The sequence below is a fragment of the Schistocerca cancellata genome, chromosome 5 (assembly GCF_023864275.1).
Source record: "Schistocerca cancellata isolate TAMUIC-IGC-003103 chromosome 5, iqSchCanc2.1, whole genome shotgun sequence".
In the NCBI taxonomy this organism is placed as follows: domain Eukaryota; kingdom Metazoa; phylum Arthropoda; class Insecta; order Orthoptera; family Acrididae; genus Schistocerca; species Schistocerca cancellata.
In genome coordinates, this window is record NC_064630.1 from 137,073,650 (window position 1) to 137,092,892 (window position 19,243).

General features: G+C 47.8%; 1 protein-coding gene across 1 annotated transcript in view; it reads right to left on the minus strand.

Moving 5' to 3' along the window:
• Positions 1–19,243, minus strand: part of LOC126188013 (CAAX prenyl protease 2) — a 114,580-nt gene that overhangs the window by 61,421 nt on the left and 33,916 nt on the right. Inside the window, exon 4 of the mRNA XM_049929430.1 lies at positions 1,096–1,263. Within this exon, the coding sequence (XP_049785387.1) occupies positions 1,096–1,263 (168 nt within the window). The remainder of the gene's footprint in view (positions 1–1,095; positions 1,264–19,243) is intronic.

Here is a 19,243-nt window from a genome sequence, read left to right on the forward strand (position 1 = left end):
TCATCTCTGAATAGCTACTGCATCCTACATCCTTTTGAATCTGCTTACTGTATTCACCTCTTGGTCTCCCACTATGATCCCCCCCCCCCCCCCCCTCCTGTCCACACTTCCCTCCAAATACTAATTCGGTGATCCCTTGACACCTCAGAATGTGTCTATCAACTGATCCTTGTTCTGGTTAAGTTGTGCCATAAATTTCTTGTCTCCACAATTCTATTCAGTACCTCCTCATTAGTTATGTGATTAATCTTCAACATGTTTCTGTAACACTACATTTTGAAAGCTTCTAGTTACTTAAATAAAACTGAAGCAGCTTGCATTATACACTCTCTAGCATTTACTCCTACGACCTGGTATTACGGCATTATCTTAGACTTGCTATTTGTTGTAAAATACACGTATCTGTCCTCGCCTTACTAATTAAAGTTGTTGTTGTTGTTGTGGTCTTCAGTCCTGAGACTGGTTTGATGCAGCTCTCCATGCTACTCTATCCTGTGCAAGCTGCTTCATCTCGCAGTACATACTGTAGCCTACATCCTTCTGAATCTGCTTGGTGTATTCATCTCTAGGTCTCCCACTACGATTTTTACCCTCCGTGCTGCCCTCCAATACTAAATTGGTGATCCTTTGATGCCTCAGAACATGTCCTACCAACCGATCTCTTCTTCTAGTCAAGTTGTGTCACAAACTCCTCCCCAATTCTATTCAATACCTCCTCATTAGTTATGTGATCTACCCATCTAATCTTCAGCATTCTTCTTTAGCTTCTATTCTCTTCTTGTCCAAACAATTTACCGTCCATGTTTCACTTCCACACATGGCTACACTCCATACAAATACTTTCAGTAATGACTTCCTGACACTCAAATCTATACTCGATGTTAACAAATTTCTCTTCTTCACAAACGCTTTCCTTGCCATTGCCAGTCTACATTTTATGTCCTCTCTACTTCATTAGTATGATTGACAAAAATCCCCATCTGTTTTTATTTCTGGATTCTAAATACAAAAATAACAAATTTGTAAACAAAAAATGATCACTAGTAACTGGAAATAAAAAAGAGTACAGCAAGTTCATAATTATGTTGTTCTTACCTACGCCAAAAAATAAGGGACATACAAATACAGCTGTCATTGGTCGGAAACACTGCAGCAGAAGTGGTAGCATGCAAGCTCTAAATGTAAATTCTTCAGACAGCGGGGCCACAACATGGTTTCTTAGCCATATTAAGTTCTGTGCATTCGCCAGCCAGTACCTCGGCTCTGAAAACAACCAAAACACAACAAAACCAAATTATAATGAATTACTGTTATACAAATGTATTTTTGTTCACAATAAGTTTTTATGTCTAAACTTTCTGGCAGATTAAAACTATGAGCCAGACCAGGACTCAAACCTGGAACCTTTGCCTTTGCGAGCAATTGTTGCAACTACTGAGCTACATGAGCACAACTCACAGCCCACACCAAAAGCTCTACTTCTGCCAGTATCACATCTCCTATCTTCCAAACTTCACAGAAGTTCTCCTGTGAAACTTGCAGAACAAGCAGTCCTGGAAGAAAATATATTGTGAAGACATGCATTAACCAAAGCGAGGTGGGGGGGGGGGGGGGGGGAGGGAGGGAAGGTAAGAGATGTACTGATGGATGTAAAGCTGTGAGGGTGGGTCATGTATCGTGCTTGGATAGCTCAAGTCAACAGAGCACTTTCTCACGAAATGCATAGGTTCCAGGTTCGAATACCCATCCATTGCACAGTTTTGAGCTGCCAGGAAGTTTCATATCAGCGAGCGCACACTCCACTGCAGAGTGAAGGTTCATTCTAAAGAATTATTTGTTGTTTATAAGAAATTAATCAGCAACAGAACTTCAGTGAGTAACAAAAATAAAAAGTCAGAACACATTGAACAGCTTGTCATATACTGTGCATTGAGAAGCTTCATCATCATCTTTGTATCCAATAGCTGTAACTGTTATTCACTTTCAAACAATGGGAAGTCCAGGTTGGAACGTCAACAATATTGTGAAAAGGGTAGATTGTTACTCACTCTAAAGATGACACATTGAGTTGCAGACAGGCACAATGAAAAGACTGTTACACACTGAGCTTCAGGCCAAAACCTCCTTTAGAAAAGAAAAGAAACTGCATGAGCGCACACCCACGAACCCATCCACCGTGCACTCATAATTGAGCCGAGATCACACAAATGCCCTGTAAAACTGGAGCAGACAACCGTGTCTGCTCCCCATGTACTGTTTTAAGATATTTTCAGATACTTACAGCCTTGAGTGACGGTTTTCCCAGGTCCTTGAGATGTGGCAACCTTATAAGTTTACAGTCAAATATGAGGCACAGAAATCTCACTGTGTGTTTAAAATTAAGAACAGTGTCCCTCATCCTCAACTCAGTAAAGTTTAAAATGGAATGAGAAGAGTTAACAAACATTGAAGATTTACTTGCAACTTATGTGTTGTCATTGTAAGGCTTGAAGATGAACAAAACCAAGAGAAGTCATCCACAAACAAAGAAAACTGGCAGGACTTTCCACTATTGACGTAATGGTATTAATAGCTATGGCAAAGACAGTCACACTTAAAACACTACCTTTTTTTTTTGTGGTTTTTGGGCGCACAACTTCAATGGTCATTAGCGCCCACACTACGTTAGGAATGCACCGCGAGGCACAAGGTTAAAACAGCAACTAAAAGGGAAAACACGATAAAAGACAGACTAACAGGCATAGGATTAAAAAAAAACAGCATAATCAAATGTCCTTAGAGAGGTTTGTCAAGTTGATAAAACGAAGAACGCGAGCAGCTGCTCGTGGGTCATCCACTAAAATGGCATCTAGAGTACATGCCAGGCCAAGATCAAGACGCAGTGTGTTAAAATCCGAACAGGATGTTAAAATGTGGCGGACCGTCAGCAATTGCCCACATGGGCAGAACGGCGCCGGCGCAGCCATCAGCAGATGGCGATGGCTGAACCGGCAGTGTCCAATTTGTAACCGGGCCAAAACGACCTCCTCCCGCTGAGAAGGGCGGGAGGAGGACGGCCAAGCCGCGGGAAGAGGTTTCAAAGCCCGAAGCTTGTTGTCCGTAAGTGCAGCCCAATCGGCATGCCACAGCGATAAAATGCGTCGACAAATGACCCTGCTACAATCTGACGAAGGGACACAACAAGAAGCTGTCCGAGGCTGGAGGACCGCAGCCTTGGCCGCGGCATCTGCAGCTTCGTTCCCAGGGATACCGACATGGCCAGGAACCCACATAAAGCTAACCGGAGAACTGTCGTCCACCAGCTGCTGAAGAGAGCGTTGGATCCGGTGCACGAAAGGGTGAACCGGATACGGATCACTGAGGCTCTGGATGGCGCTCAGGGAATCGGAGCAGATGACATAAGCAGAATGTCGGTGGCGGCAGATGTAAAGAACAGCCTGGTAGAGGGCAAAGAGCTCAGCTGTAAAGACCGAACAATGGCCATGGAGCCGGTATTTGAAACTTTGTGCCCCGGCAATAAAAGAACACCCGACCCCGTCATTGGTCTTAGAGCCATCTGTATAAATGAAGGTCATATTATTGAACTTCGAACGAAGTTCGACAAAACGGGAGTGGTATACCGAACTGGGGGTAACCTCCTTTGGGAGCGAGCTGAGGTCAAGGTGAACGCGAACCTGAGCCTGGAGCCAAGGTGGCGTGTAGCTCTCGCCCACTCGAAAGGTTGCAGGGAGTGAAAAATTAAGGTGTTGAAGGAGGCGACGAAAGCGAACTCCAGGGGGTAGCAGGGCAGAGATATACAACCCGTATTGACGGTCGAGAGAGTCGTCAAAAAAGGAATGATAAGATGGGTGGTCGGGCATTGACAGTAGCCGACAGGCATACTGACAAAGCAGTATATCACGCCGGTAGGTGAGTGGCAATTCACCAGCTTCAGCATGAAGACTCTCGACAGGACTAGTATGAAACGCTCCGATCGCAAGATGTAAACCCTGATGTTGTATGGAGTTGAGGCGGCGTAAGATGGATGGCCGTGCAGAGGAGTATACGAAGCTCCCATAATCCAGCTTGGAGCGGACGATCGACCGATATAGGCGAAGTAGGACGGTTCGATCCGCTCCCCACGACATACCACTGAGAACACGGAGGACATTTAGAGAACGGGTACAACGGGCGGCCAAATATAACACATGTGGAGACCAGCTAAGTTTCCTGTCAAATTTAAGACCTAAAAATTTTGTTGTCTCCACGAATGGGAGAGCAACGGGACCGAGTCGTAAGGACGGTGGGAGAAACTCTTTGTTGTAGCGCCAGAAGTTAATACAGACCGTCTTCTCGGCAGACGGAAGCCATTGGCGACACTCCAGGAGTAAAGACGGTCAAGAGAACGCTGAAGACAGCGCTCCAGGAAACATGTACGCTGTGCGCTGCAATAGATGGTAAAATCGTCCACGAAAAGGGAGCCTGATACATTAGCTGGGAGGCAATCCATTATTGGATTGATCGCTATGGCGAAGAGAGCGACGCTCAAAACTGAGCCCTGTGGCACCCCATTCTCCTGGCGAAAGGTGTCTGACAGGACAGAAACCACACGTACCCTGAACTGTCGATCCATTAAAAAGGAACGAATAAAAATAGGGAGGCGACCGCGAAGGCCCCATGTATGCATTGTGCGGAGAATGCCCGCCCTCCAACAGGTGTCGTAAGCCTTCTCCGAATCAAAGAACACAGCTGCGGTCGGGCGCTTCTGCAAGAAGTTATTCATAATGAAGGTCGACAAGGTAACCAGATGGTCAACAGCAGAGCGGCGCCTACGAAATCCACATTGTACATTGGTAAGTAGGCGTCGAGATTCGAGCAGCCAAGCCAAACGAGAGTTAACCATTCGCTCCATCACCTTACAGACACAGCTGGTAAGCAAGATGGGTCGATAACTGGAAGGCAAGTGCTTGTCCTTCCCCGGCTTAGGAATCGGGACAACAATAGACTCGCGCCAGCATGCGGGAACATGTCCCTCAATCCAGATGCGATTGTAAGTATGAAGAAGGAAACCTTTACCCGCAGGAGACAGGTTCTTCAGCATCTGAATATGAATAGAATCAGGCCCTGGAGCGGAGGACCGTGACCGGGCAAGTGCGTTTTCGAGTTCCTGCATGGTGAATGGGGCATTATAACTTTCACGATTCAAGGATCGGAAGTTAGGTGGCCTAGCCTCCTCTGCCTGTTTTCGGGGGAGGAAGGCAGGTTGGTAATGAGCGGAGCTCAAAACCTCTGCGAAAAAGCGGCCGAAGGCATTGGAGACATCCTCAGGGGCCACAAGGATGTCATTCGCGACCGTCAAGCCAGAAACTGGTGAGTGGACCTTAGTGCCAGATAGCCGGCGCAGGCTACCCCAGACAACAGAAGAAGGAGTAAAACTGTTGAAGGTGCTTGTGAAAGCAGCCCAGCTGGCTTTCTTGCTTTCTTTAATAATACGACGACACTGTGCACGTAATCGTTTATAATTGATACAATTCGCCACTGTAGGGTGGCGTTTAAAGGTGCGTAAACACGTCGACGAGCACGTAAAGCATCTCTACATGCTGCGGTCCACCAGGGGACCGGTACGCTACGTGGAGAAGAAGGAGGGTGAGGGATGGAATATTCAGCAGCAGTGAGAATGACTTCCGTGAGGTGTGCGACCTGACGATTGCAGCTTGTGAAGGTTTGATCCTGAAATGTCACCCTGGAAGAGAAGAGCCCCCAGTCTGCTTTGGAGATGTTCCAACTAGATGAGCACGGAGAGGGGGGTTTGCTGCAGGATATGGATAACACAAGGGAAGTGGTCGCTCGAATATGTATCAGAAAGTGCATACCACTCAAACCGGCGTGCAAGTTGGGTTGTACATATAGAGAGGTCTAAATGGGAATAGGTGTGAGATGTGTCCGAAAGAAAAGTAGGGGCGCCGGTATTGAGGCAGACAAGATTGAGCTAGTTGAAAAGGTCTGCTAACAGGGAGCCCCTCGGGCAGGATGCTGGAGAGCCCCAAAGGGGATGGTGGGCATTGAAGTCTCCAGTTAACAAAAATGGTGCAGGTAGCTGAGCAATAATTTGCATCATGTCTGCCCTGGTAACGGCAGACGACGATGGAGTGTAAACGGTACAAATGGAAAATGTAAAAGTGGGGAGAGTAATTCGAACGGCAACTGCCTGCAAGCCGGTGTGCAATGTGATGGGATCGTAGTAAATATCATCCCGGACCAGCAACATAACCCCTTCATGAGCCGGAATACCTACCACAGGGGGTAGGTCAAAACGCACAGAGGTGTAGTGTGCCAAGGCAATTTGATCAATTTGATCGCATGGGCGTAGCTTCGTTTCCTGGAGGGCTACGACGAGCGGACGGTGCAAGCAGAGCAGCAACTGCAAGTCCTCTCGGTTGGAGCGAATGCTACGAATATTCCAGTGAATAAGTGCCATCGTAAGAAGAAAAGGAAGATGAAAAAAGGGGTCACCTCGAAGGCCGCTGAGGGCCTGGCTTCGAGCGAGCACTGCCGCCGCTATCAGTAGGCGGACTGTCATCGTCCATTGGTTCTATAGGTTCATCGGCCATCTTGGTAAGATGGCTGGGAGGGGGAGCTTCCTCCGCCGGTGAACGGCCAGATGTTCGGCTACCAGTGGTGCGGCCAGGTGAAACGGATGACGGCCTGGGGCGGCAACCGCTGGGTGGCGCAGGAGAAGAAATGCGCCGTGGCGGAGAAGGAGAACTGTGCTTCCTATGAGCCTTCTTGGAAGGTTGTTTGGTGGAAGTGCTGGTCGATGGCTGGGAGGGCGAGGTACATAGGAAGTCTGCACGGGACGGTTCCTTCTTGAAGGCCCGACATCTGACTTCTGGGTCTCTGTCTTAGCAGAAGCTGATGAAGGGGCTTGTGTCTCTGGGGTGATGGGAGGAAGAGGAGACGTCGACCGCGCGATCTTAGCACTGGCCGAACGGACGACCGTGGTGCTGAAGGTCAGATTGCATGTCTGGGATGCCACCTCCCTGGTAGTCCGAGGAGAGGCGAGGACAGTACTGTATTTCCCCGCTGGGAGCAGCGTGGCCTTCCTACTAGCAAATAGCTCGCGAGCAGCCGAGGTGGACACTTTCTCTTTGACCCGAATTTCTTGGATACAGCGTTCTTCCTTATAGATGGGACAGTCTCGGGAGGACGCTGCATGGTCACCCTGACAGTTCACACAACGAGGAGATGGAGGTGGACAGTCACCCTCATGGGCATCCCTGCCACAAGTGACACATTTAGCCACATTGGAACAAGACTGGCGAGTGTGATTAAAACACTGACACTGGTAGCAGCGCGTAGGTGTCGGGACATAGGGGCGAACAGAAATAATCTCGTAGCCCGCTATGATGTGCGACAGCAGCTGAACACTATCAAAGGTCAAGAAAAGTGTCCGGGTCGGTACAAGGTCATTGTTGACCTTTTTCATGACCCTACGGACAGCCGTCACGCCCTGCTCAGCGAGGAAAGACTGAATCTCCTCATCAGTCAATCCGTCGAGTGATCGAGTATACACCACACCACGAGACGAATTCAAAGTTCGATGAGCCTCCACCCGGACAGGGAACGTGTACAGGAGTGTGGCTCGAAGCAGTTTCTGTGCCTGAAAGACGCTCTCAGTTTCTAGTAACAAGGTACCATTACGCAACCTGGTACAAGACTTAACAGTACCGGCTATGGCATCTACGCCCTTCTGGATAACGAAACGGCTGACAGAGGAAAAATCCTTTCCGTCCTCAGATCGAGAAACAACGAGGAACTGTGGGGCAGGCGGTAGTACTTTTGTCACTGGTGGCTGGTCAAGTTTCCGTTTGTGGGCAGAAGTCGAAAGAGAAGAAGAAGAGAAATCCATTGCAGAGGAATCCCCCATGATTGCCAGCGTCTCCGATGGTGCGCTCCTTCCTTATGGGGACCCTCTCAGAGGGCACTCCCGCCTTAGGTGAATGTTTACACCTCAGGTCACACCTCCCGAGAAACAGACGGAGGGACCAATCGGCATGGTCAGAAGGTATCAGCTCAGGCAATCCCCCCTCCCTGGGCCTGGCCTTTACCAGGGGGTACGTGCGTGCCTTATTTGTCTACCCAGGGCGGGGAATTACGCGTTACCCCGTCACCGGCTACAAGTGCGAACGCGTGGGTCGGCCTTCAGGCGCGTACAGGGAGGAAGGAAGAAGAGGAAAAAGAAGAGAGAGGACAGACTGTCTCAAACGCCGAGGCGGAGACCAGAGAAGGCAAGGAGAAGAAGGCAAGGAGAAGAAGGCAAGGAGAAGAAGGCAAGGAGAAGAAGGCAGGGAGAAGAAGGCAAGGGAAAGAGTAAGGAAGACAGTGAGATGGAGAAGAACAAAGAAAGGAATCAACCAAAGGAAGGAAGAAACGAGAAGTGAAAAAACCTAAAAGACCATGAATGTAGGTCGTGGAACCGTCCATCTCCGGACGCAGGCGCTAACTACCCCCTTGAGGGGGATGGACTCCTTTTAGTCGCCTCTTACGACAGGCAGGAATACCTCGGGCCTATTCTAACCCCCGGACCCACAGGGGGGAACACTACCTTGAGGGACACCATTCTCCTGTTCAAAGCGATCAGACAGGATATCACTGACTCAGTAGCGAAAATACTGCGGCGAGAGAAAGGACCGAATAAAAATGGGAAGACAACCAAGTTAACTCCATTTGTGAAGCTGTTCGAGGATAAGATGCTTCCAAGTAGTATCGCAGCCCTTCTCGATGTCAAAAAATACACCTAGAAAGCGATGCTGGTGCAGGAAAGCCTGTTGTTTACCTGCCCCCAGGAGGGCCAGGTTATCAAAGGTGGAACGATACCTCCTGAATCCGCACTGAAAGCGACTAAGGAGTTGCCTGGATTCTAAGTTCCAGACAATGCGGCGGTTGACCATCTGATCAAGGTCTTTCCTATGCAACTAGTGAGGGCAACACTATGGTAACTACTCAGGCATGTACATTTTTTTTTTTTTTTCAGGCTTTAAAAGAGGAATCAAAATGGCCTCATGCCATGAGACAGGAAAGTGACCTGACACCCATATGAAATAAAAAAGTGCGAGTAGGATATCTTTGTTTTGCCTTGTGAGGTGCCGCAGCATACTGTCATGGGTTCTGTTGTGGCCAGGAGATATTTCACGTGCCACAGACAATGCAGTATCCAGCTCCCCCTGGAAAATGGGCAGCTGTAATCTTCATCATAGGTGGACCGGAAGTCCAAACTGCTCCTGTCAGCAACCACTCTATGGTGCTGGAAACCTGGATCCTGACTGGCTGTGGCAGTAAGTGTCGCAAAATAGGCCACCATCATCCCTACAATGTCTTGCGGATTGGTTCGGAGAGTGCTGGTTCCCCCCTAGAGCAGCCATGGGGCACCTCCTTCCTCTCCCAGAAATTCTCTTGGTGGTCTCCCATACAACCGAGCTCCTCATGGAGTTCAGGAACCGTTCCCATTACCTTTTCTTGCTCTCTCAAATAATCTGGCGACATTTCGCTATCGCCACCTCAAAGGCTGCAAGAGTCTCTGCAGTTGGCCAGCACTCAAACCTATACAGAGCAGCATGGCTAGTTCTGATTGCAGTGTGGCATTCGTCACCCCACCAAGGGACAGGCTGCCTCTTCAGTTGTCCCATGGACAGTGGAATGGATGCTCCAGGAGCGCAGTGGATCATGTTGGTAATACGATCCACCCATTCCTCAACATTGGCATGATGTGCAAACTGGGCTAGCTGCCTGTGAAACATCCATTCTGCTCTACTGAGTACCCATCGTGGCAGTTTCCTTTTGAGTTCCTCTATATCTGGCAAGTGGATCCAGATTGGGAAGTGATCATTTCTGTGCAGGCCACCAACCACTTCACATTGAGCCGTGTGAGCAAGGGCTGGAGAGCAACACGGGAGATTGAGGGCAGAGAACAACCCAGTTGCAGTGCAGAAGTGCTTGCTCTGTTCTGAATTTAGCAAATATGCACACAATGACTAGAGCTTCTTTGTTGGGTGCATTATGTGGCGGCAGGTAAAGGGAAAATATTCTCAAGGGATGACGCACTTGCACTGATATGGTAACTGCTTGAAAAATTGGTTGTAAGGGAGAGGCGAGGAATGGTAGTCGGTAGACGAAAACACCTACTCCTCCTCTAGCTCTCTCTCCACTCAGGTTAACCTTTTTTTGTGGAGTATGTAGCCCTGAAGCTCAGGGGTGTATGATTGATGGAAATTAGTCTCCTGGAGACACAGACACAGTGGTCCATCCTAAGATAGTAGACGAAGTTCCTCCACATGCATCCTGAACCCCTGAAAGTCCCACTGAAATATGGAAGCCATCTATCATGGAGGTAACACCTTCATCCTGTCTCTCCTTCGGGGTGGGGAGACTGCAGCAGGTGGAGGTTCAGTCGTGGGCAAGATGAATGCCCCACACATAGCTCATATTCCAACACCTCTGGGGAAGAGTCAGATGAAGCATCGGGTAGAATCACATTGACATGGTCCGATGGTTTACCACTGGATTTTACTTTGATGTTGCTACTTTACAGCAGCTTTTTGCTGTTTTTTGGGCTTTGCTGGAGCTGGAGTAGGAGTGGTAATAGCCATAGCGGGCTTCTGAACAGCCTCAGCTGTTAGTGGTGCCTGGCACTCTCCCAAGTTGGTCGCTGTGCATTTGTCTGCTGTTTGGGGAGGTGGGGGGGGGGGGGGGGGGGGCTACTGGCTCTGAAACACCTGCTGCTTTAGATGTGCACTCGCCACTTCTGTTTGTGTAGAGTCATTTGCTGTTGGAGTAGGTTTCTGAACCATTGACACAAAAGATGTAGGAAATGTGGGAGGCTGCATGGACTTTAAGATCTTTTCGGCCTCACCATAGGGAATACACTTGGTTGCTTTTTATTTCGTGTACTTTGCATTCCTCTAGAAAGACTCTACAGTCCCTACTTCAAACAGGGTGATTTACAGAGCAGTTGATACATCTGGCTGGAGATGAGCAACCAACTCCTTTATGAGCGGCCTTACCACAGTTGGCACACATCACTTCGCCTTTACTTCCTAGGGTTGTATGCCCAAAACGCTGGTATTTAAAACAGCACATTGTATTTGGGACATAAGGCCTTACATTTAGGTGAAGAAAGCCTGCCTTGACTTGCTCTGGGAGTTTGGGGGTGTTGTAGGTAAGAACAAAACTGAGCATCCGCAATTCCCTCTGAGCCCACTGACTCTTCAGTTGGTAGATCAACTAGGTCCCTACATGATACCACACCTTTACTGAAGTAAGAAGTGCTGTGGCGCTCTGTGTGGTGGCATTGCTCAGGTACTTAGCACTCCATAGGTTAACAGCTTGTCGGGAACTTGAAGCTCCAGCCAACAGTGTCCCACTTTGCAACCGCTTTGTTGTTGTTGTGGTCTTCAGTCCTGAGACTGGTTTGATACAGCTCTCCAATTCCTTCTAAGCCCTTCTGGATGTAGAAAGGTGAGACTTTGTTGACACTTCCTTCTTTCCTTTTTATTACTACGAATGCATTCTGATTACTAGCCTGTGTTCTGTTACTCTTTACTGCCGTGTACTGCCTTACTCTTGCATCTGGAGGGCTGGCTACCTTATCCCTCTAATTAGCTTGGGTGTTAGTACTTCCAGCGGCCCACCTTTCTGGCTGGGAGGAGTAAAAGAAAATTTTGGAGGACCCATTTTGGTTCCACAAGGGAAATAAGGGTCCGCTCAGACAGAGCCCTGCGTGCCTGAGTAAGCCTTATACAACTGAGGTGTGGCAGGTTTCCCACTAGTGGCTGTTCCATCTCAACAGCCATGCACCTTGTCAGTGTACAGCACACCTCGAGATTGAGGTTTTTTTTTTTTTTTTTTTTTTTTTTTTTAAATAGAGGTTTTCACAGTTATCGTGATCCGGGTGGTCAAGCCAAGATCCCCATTCCCTGTGACATACAACGTTCCACTGCCATACTGCACAGAGGTTACTTAAGCATGCCCAGAGCTTATGGTGACAGAGGAGTGGCGGCACTGACCAATCCCCAGCTCAAGAACACTGGGGTTGCCAAGCCCTTACCCAGCAAATGAATGCTGAGCCCCTGAGCGCGGGGGAAACTGTTTGCTGAAGCATGTGGGGACAGTAGGTTATTGTAGGCTAAGGCCAGGATAATTTCTGGAGCATCTACATCTACATATATACTCCGCAATCCATCCTATGGTGCTTGGCGGAGGGTACCTCGTATCACAACTAGCATCACTGGGCAGTGTTGTACGGATAATTCCCTTCTGCACAGTTCAGAAAATCTGGGTGTGGAGGGGAGGATCCAGATGGCCTGGATTGTGAAGCAGCCACTGATATCAAGCATGTTATGTTCAGTTGCATCCTGTACCATAGGGTGGTCCACTTTGCTCTGAGTAACAGTTTGGCAGTGAAAAATCATCCTGGTGGATGGTTCGTTGGAGCCAAACAATACAAAAAGCTGCACAATGATTGTAACAGAGCTGATATATGTCATGACCGCTTTCACAAGTGGTCCGGCATCTGATGGGGTAGGATAAGCCTGTGATAAGACTGGAATAAGAAGTGCTGGGTGGGTGGACTGGGCAAGTCTTGCATTGGGTCTTCCACAGGGATAGGATCCCTGTGGCAACGGTTGGGATTGTGAGTGGCATAGGGATGGACTAGGATGTTGTGGAATCTGGATGGGTTACAGAACCCCACTTTAGGAGGGGTGGGGGAAGTATCTTGGGAAGGATGTCTCTCAAACCATGACTTAAAGATAGATAATCAAAGCCCTGATGAAGTATATGGTTCAGTTACTCCAGTCCAGGATTGTATTGGGTGACAAAGGTGGCTCTCTTTTGTAGTGGGTTCTTGGGGGTGGTGGGAGGCTTGGAGGTGTGTAGGGATATGGCACTGATCTGTTTGCGGAGTAGTTCTGGGGCATAGTGCCTGTCTTTGTAGGTCTTTGAGAGAACATCATAATGGACAAAAGAGTTCTTTTCACTAGAGATACAATGCACTGGGTGGCCACACTGTATGGGACGAATTTTTTGATGTGGAAGGGACAGCAACTTTTGAAATGCACGTACTGTTGGTGGATGGTTGGTTTAATATGGACAGAGGTGTGGGTGGAGCCACAATAGAGGAGGTCAACATGCAGGAATGTGACATGCTGGGTTGAGGAGAACCACGTGAAGTGGACGGGACAGAAGGTGTTGAGGAGGTGCAGGAGTGAGCCCTTCAGTCCTTAGTCTGGGTCATGAAGATATGATCAATGAACCTGAACCAGGCCAGGGATTTTGGGGTTTTGGGAGGTCAAGAAGGCTGTGCTGCATATTTGTTTGCATACCTTCTCTTCAAAGGAGAAGAGGTTTTGTGTTAGGATAAAGTTAGTAAGGTGTGTGAGGAAAGAGGCAGTGGTTTGGTGTCTGAAGGATGCTAGGTGTTAAACAGTGGCAAGACCATGGGAATGAGGGACATTTGTGTATAGGGAATTGGTATCAACAGTGACAATTAAGAAACCAGGAGGTAGATTCTGCTAGTCCCTGTCCTTCACAAACCTGGTACTGAAAAAACACATCTCCATGGCACAGGCATCCCAGAACCACTTCTGCTCCCTACACAAGATCCCGCTACTGTGCATCAGATCTCTTGATCTCTACCATCCCCACCCCTTTACCTCCTGGATCCCTAACTGTCACTGTTGACACCACCTCCCTGTACACCAACATCCCTTATGCCCATGATCTTGCCGATATTGAACACTACCTTTCCTTAAGTCCTTTGGACTCCAAACCCACTATCTCATTCCTCACACACCTTACTAAATTTATCCTAACACACAACTACTTCTCCTTTGCAGGGTAGGTATACTAACAAATCTGTAGCACAATCATAGGTACCCACATGGCACCCTCCTATGCCAACCTCTTTATGGGACATCTGGAGGAAACCTAACTGGCCTCCCAAAACCCCAAACACCTGGTCTGATTCAGGTTCATGGATTATATCTTCATGATCTGAACTCACGGCAAATACACCTATTCTCATTCCATCAAAACCTCAACATCATCTCTCTACCATCCGCTTCACCTAGTTGACCTCAACAGAGTGAGCCACCTTCCTGCACACTGACCTCCTCTCTGATGGTTCCATCCATACTTCTGCACATCAGACCCACCAACCACCAACAGACCTGCACTTTGACAGCTGCCATCCCTTCCGTACCAAAACATTCCTCCCATACGGGCTGGACACCCGGTGATGCTGTATCTGCAGTGACAAGAACTCCATGAATGTCCCACAAAGGCCTTCAAAGACAGGCACTATCCCCCAGATCTAGATCAGAAACAGATTTCCCTTGTCATATCCTACACACCACCAATCCTACCACCATCCACAATAACCAGTTATAAATTAATGCCCCCTTCATCACCCAATACACCTCGGTGCTGGAACAACTGAACCACATCCTTCCATCAGGGCTTTGATTATCTATCATCATGCCCTGAAATGAGGAGCACCCTACCCAGGGGCCACTCACTGGCGAAAGCAGCCGTGTCACATCAAGCTCTGCAGCAATCACTGCACAGCTTTTTATGGGAGGGGGGGGGGGGGGGGGGGCACCACTTAACAAATGGCGATGGCTAAAAAAAGACCATGCTCGATACACAACTTAGCTAAAATGATCTCCTCATGGTGAGAGGGCCAAGATGACATCGTCCAAGCCGCTGGGAGAAGCTTATTAACCTGGAACTTGCTCCCATGAAGGAAGGACCAGTGGTGATGCCAAAGTGCTATCACCTGCTGACAGATGGCAACACAGAGATCATCAGAAGGAATGGAAGAACTAGTGGGCAGAGGTAAGAGGACTGCAGCCTTGGCAGCAGCGTCAGCTGCCTCATTTCCTGTCAGACCAACATGACCAGGAACCCATAGAAACATCACAGTGGCTCCATCAGGAGTGAGCAAGTGAAAGCTTTCCTAGACCTGCTGCACTAAGGAATGGATGGGGTATAGCACACAAGAGCTTTGTAGGGCACAGAGAGTTGGAGCAAATGATGCAACTGAAAAGCCTGTGTTGCCAGATATACTGCATGGCCTGACACAGGGTTAAGAGCTCTGCTGCAAATACTAAGCAGTGTTCCAGAAACCAATGCTGAAAAACATCAGTGCCAATGACGAAGATACACCCGACACCAAGGTCAGTGGGAGAGCCATCAGTGCACACAAAGGTACTACCATGAAGTTTTGTGCGAAGGTTGTGAAACTGAAGGTGACAGAGTGTAGAGTAGTGTCCTTAGGAAGCAAACAAAGGCCAAGCTGAACACAGGCCACCACATACAGCTCAGGTGGTGAAGGGGTGTGCAGGTGTGTGAAGTTAAGCTGCTGGAGCAGGAGCCGAAAGCAAACTCCAGGAGGTAACAGAGAAGAGGGACACATCCCATGCTGGCGATCAAAGAAGTCATCGAAGAAAGAGGCATAGGATGGGTGGTCACGCATGGCAGAGAAACAGCATGCTGCTGAGGAGAAAGTCACAGCAGTACAACAATGGTAGTTTGGCAGCATCTGCACACAGACTCTCAACCGGCCTAGTGTAAAAGGCGCCCATGGCAAAACAGATGCCATGATGGTGGCTAGTATTGAGATGGCGCAAGAGGGACGGACATGCATAAACAAAACATCCATAATCTAGTTTTGACCAGACAAGGGACCGGTACAAATGGAGGAGAGTGGTTCGATCTGCTCTCCAGGAAGTACCACTGAGGACATGTAGGACACTGAGGGGCCACATACAGCGGGCCACTTGGTAAGACATATTGGCGGACCAAGAAAGTTTCCTATCGAGCATGAGCCCTTGGAATTATGCTGTTTCGATGAATGGAAGAGCAACAGGCCTAAGGCATAAGGAGGGTGGAAGAAATCAGTTGCATCGCCAGAAATTTATACAAATGTTTTTTTTCAGTGGAAAAGCAAAAGCCACTGTCGATGCTCCGTGAGTGAATATGATCAAAACATTACTGAAGACGCCACTCAATGACACAAGTTCGTGGAAAACTGCAATAGATGGCAAAATTGTCAACGAAAAGGGAGCTGGAGATGCCCGGCGGTAAACAAGCCATAACAGGATTAATGGTGATAGCAAAGAGGAAGACACTCAGGAAGACACCCCGGACGGAAGCCTGAGGCACACTGTTTTCCTGGATAAACATGTCCAAAAGGCAGAACACACACGTACCTTGGAAACTTGGTCTTTTAAAAATTCCTGAAGGAAACAGGGCATGTGGCCACAGAAGCTCCTTGTTTGTAGAGAGAATGAAGAGTCCTCTAGTAGGTGTCATAGGCTTTCTCCAAATCGAAAAACAGTCACAGTCTGGGATTTCTGCAGAAAACCATTCATGACATGGGTGGACAAAGTGACAATATGGTCAATCCAGAACAGTACACTCGAAATCCACCTGGGCAGTAGTTAGTAAACTGCAAGACTCAAGCCACCATACCAGCTGGGCAAGAATCATACTTTCCATCACCTTGCAAACATAGCTGGTGAGAGAAAAGGGGCAGTAGCTAGAAGGAAGGTGTTTGTCCTTACTGAACTTAGGTATGGGTATGGCAGGGACTTCACACAAGTGTCTAGGAAACGTGCCGTCTGCCCAGATGTGGTTGTATGTATAAAGCAGAAAGTGATTGCCTGCAAGAGAAAGGTGCTGCAACATCTGAATATGAACATCGTCTGGCCCTGGGGCGAGGATCGAGATGAAGTGAGACCATGATCTAGCTACCTCGTAGTAAAGGCAGCATTGTAGCACTCACAATTCTGAGAAGATAAGGTATCGCACGAGTCTCCTCCACTTGTTTCCAAAGGAAGAAGGCAGGATGATAATGGGAGGAACTCAAGATATCCACAAAATGGTGGCCCAAGGTGTTGGAGATAGCAACAGGGTTCACTATGACATTGTCTGCTACTGTCAGGCCGGAAATTGGAGAATGGATCTTGGTCCCAGAGAGCTCTCAGAGATTGGCCCACATGATGGAAGAGGGAGTGGATCTGTTAAAACAACTAGTGAATGAAATCCAGCTAGCTTTTTTTTTTGCCATCCCACAGAATGTGACGATACTGTGCACGCAACTTTTTATAATGAATGCAGTCTGCCATCTTAGGATGATGGTTAAAAATGTGGAGAGCACGTCTCTGTGCGTGACTGCATCATGGCACGCCTCAGTCCACCAAGGGACCAGGACACAGCATGGTAAAGAAGTGTGAGGGATGGAACGTTCTGCAGCCTTAACAGTAATGTTTGCAAGATATTCTACCTGGTCATCACAACTGGAGAAATGTTGTTCATTGATGGCTGTCAGGGAGGAGTAAAGCCTCAAGCCAGCCTTAGTAAGCTACCATTTGTGTGTGCATGTAGTTGGGGTAGGAGTCAGCAAATGGACAGCACACGAGAAATGGTCGCTCGAGTATGTGTCAGAGAGAATGTACCACTTGAGATGTTGGGCAAGCTAAACAGTGCAGAAAGATCCAAATGGGAATAGGTGTGTGTGGAGTCTGAAAGGAACATGAGTGCTCCTATGTTAAGGCACAGGATGATAAGTTGATTGATCACCCAAGATGGCACCTCTCGGACAGGTTCTGGGAGAACCCCAAAGGGGATGGTGCACATTCAAGTCACCGAGCAGCAGAAAGGGGTGAGGTAGCTGCTCAATAAGCTGGAGGAATCTGTCCAGGTGACGTCGAATGATAGAGGGATGTAAATGGTACAAAGGGAAAACGTCAAGTGAGAAAGGAAAAGGCGAACTGCAATAGGTTGAGGCCAGGTAGTCAGGAAGATGGGTTGACTATGAATGTCATCCCATACGAGCAGCATCCTGAGGGAGAAGGTCAAAATGGACCGGGAAGAAATGCGAGAGCTCAAAGTGGTTGTGAGGATGCAATTTCATTTTCTGGAGGCAGAGAACAAGCGGACACTGCGATTATAAGAGCAACCATACATATTCTTTGTTTGATCGAAGGTCATGAATGTTCCATTGAAGGGGAGCCATAACATGGAAAGGAGAGGAGGGAAAAAATGAAGGGGTATTCTGGCATCTTCATCTGGAGCAAATCTCAGATATGATGGGATTCAACACATTATCCAGCTGGTAGCTGCTGACACAGTTCATTAGATTTTTTGCTATGTGTTTTTCAATGGATTCTTTTATAATGGAGTCCCTCCCTCCCTCCCTCCCTCCCTCCCTCCACCCCAAATCTTGTAGATGGAGTCACTAGGAAATCCCACATTATACTAGGCTAAAGTAAGACAAAGGGTGGGATTAATACTGTTGATCAAATTCACAATAAATATTTAGTAATATGAATGACAAGATGATTGAAAATGGCTATATGGTATGCTTTGTCGAACATGGCTGGTATCAATGTGCAGGTGTTATTTCAAGTAAATGAAAAGAATGGGAAACGTCCACATTGAGTTTTCCAAAGAATGTTTCATTTCAACTCATGAAAACACATCTTACTGTAAGACCTGCAATACCAAGTCTATTGGCTGATGTTTACATGTATTTGCATTTACAAAGTTTAAGAGACGTTTACATAAGAGTAACCAATGAAGAAAAACAGGTAGATGTGGACTTTGTGGAAGGGCAAAGAACAGCTTCAAAATGATATGATGTAACTGTTGTAATGATTTATTTGCAAAATAAATTTGCTGTGGCAGTTTTTGTATGCCCATGTCATAGCAGCTCACCACCATGCTGTTCAGAAATTTATGATCCTCTTCTTTCACCTTGTCATCGGAGCTGAATCACTTTCCGGCCAAATGTTCTTTTAACCTAGGGAACAGGTGATAATCACTGGGCGCCAAGTCAGGAGTATAAGGTGGGTGGGTGATTATGTTCCACTGAAACTGTAGCAGGAGAGCAATGGTTTGCTGAGCAATGTGTGGGCGAGCATTGTCATGGAGAATGTGTACGCCCTTGCTCAACATTCCTCTTCTCCGGTTCTGAATTGCCCGTTTGAGTTTTTTCAGAGTCTCACAGTACTTGTAAGCGTTAATTATGGTCCCAGTGGGCATAAAGTCGAGCAACAATACCCCTTTCCGATCCCAAAAAATGGTTGTCATGACTTTACCGGCAGACTGTTTTTATTTGCATTTCTGTGGCTTTGGCAAAGAAGGATGCCACCACTGGTGTGATTGTTGCTTGGTGTCGGGTGTTAATTGGTATGCCCAGGTT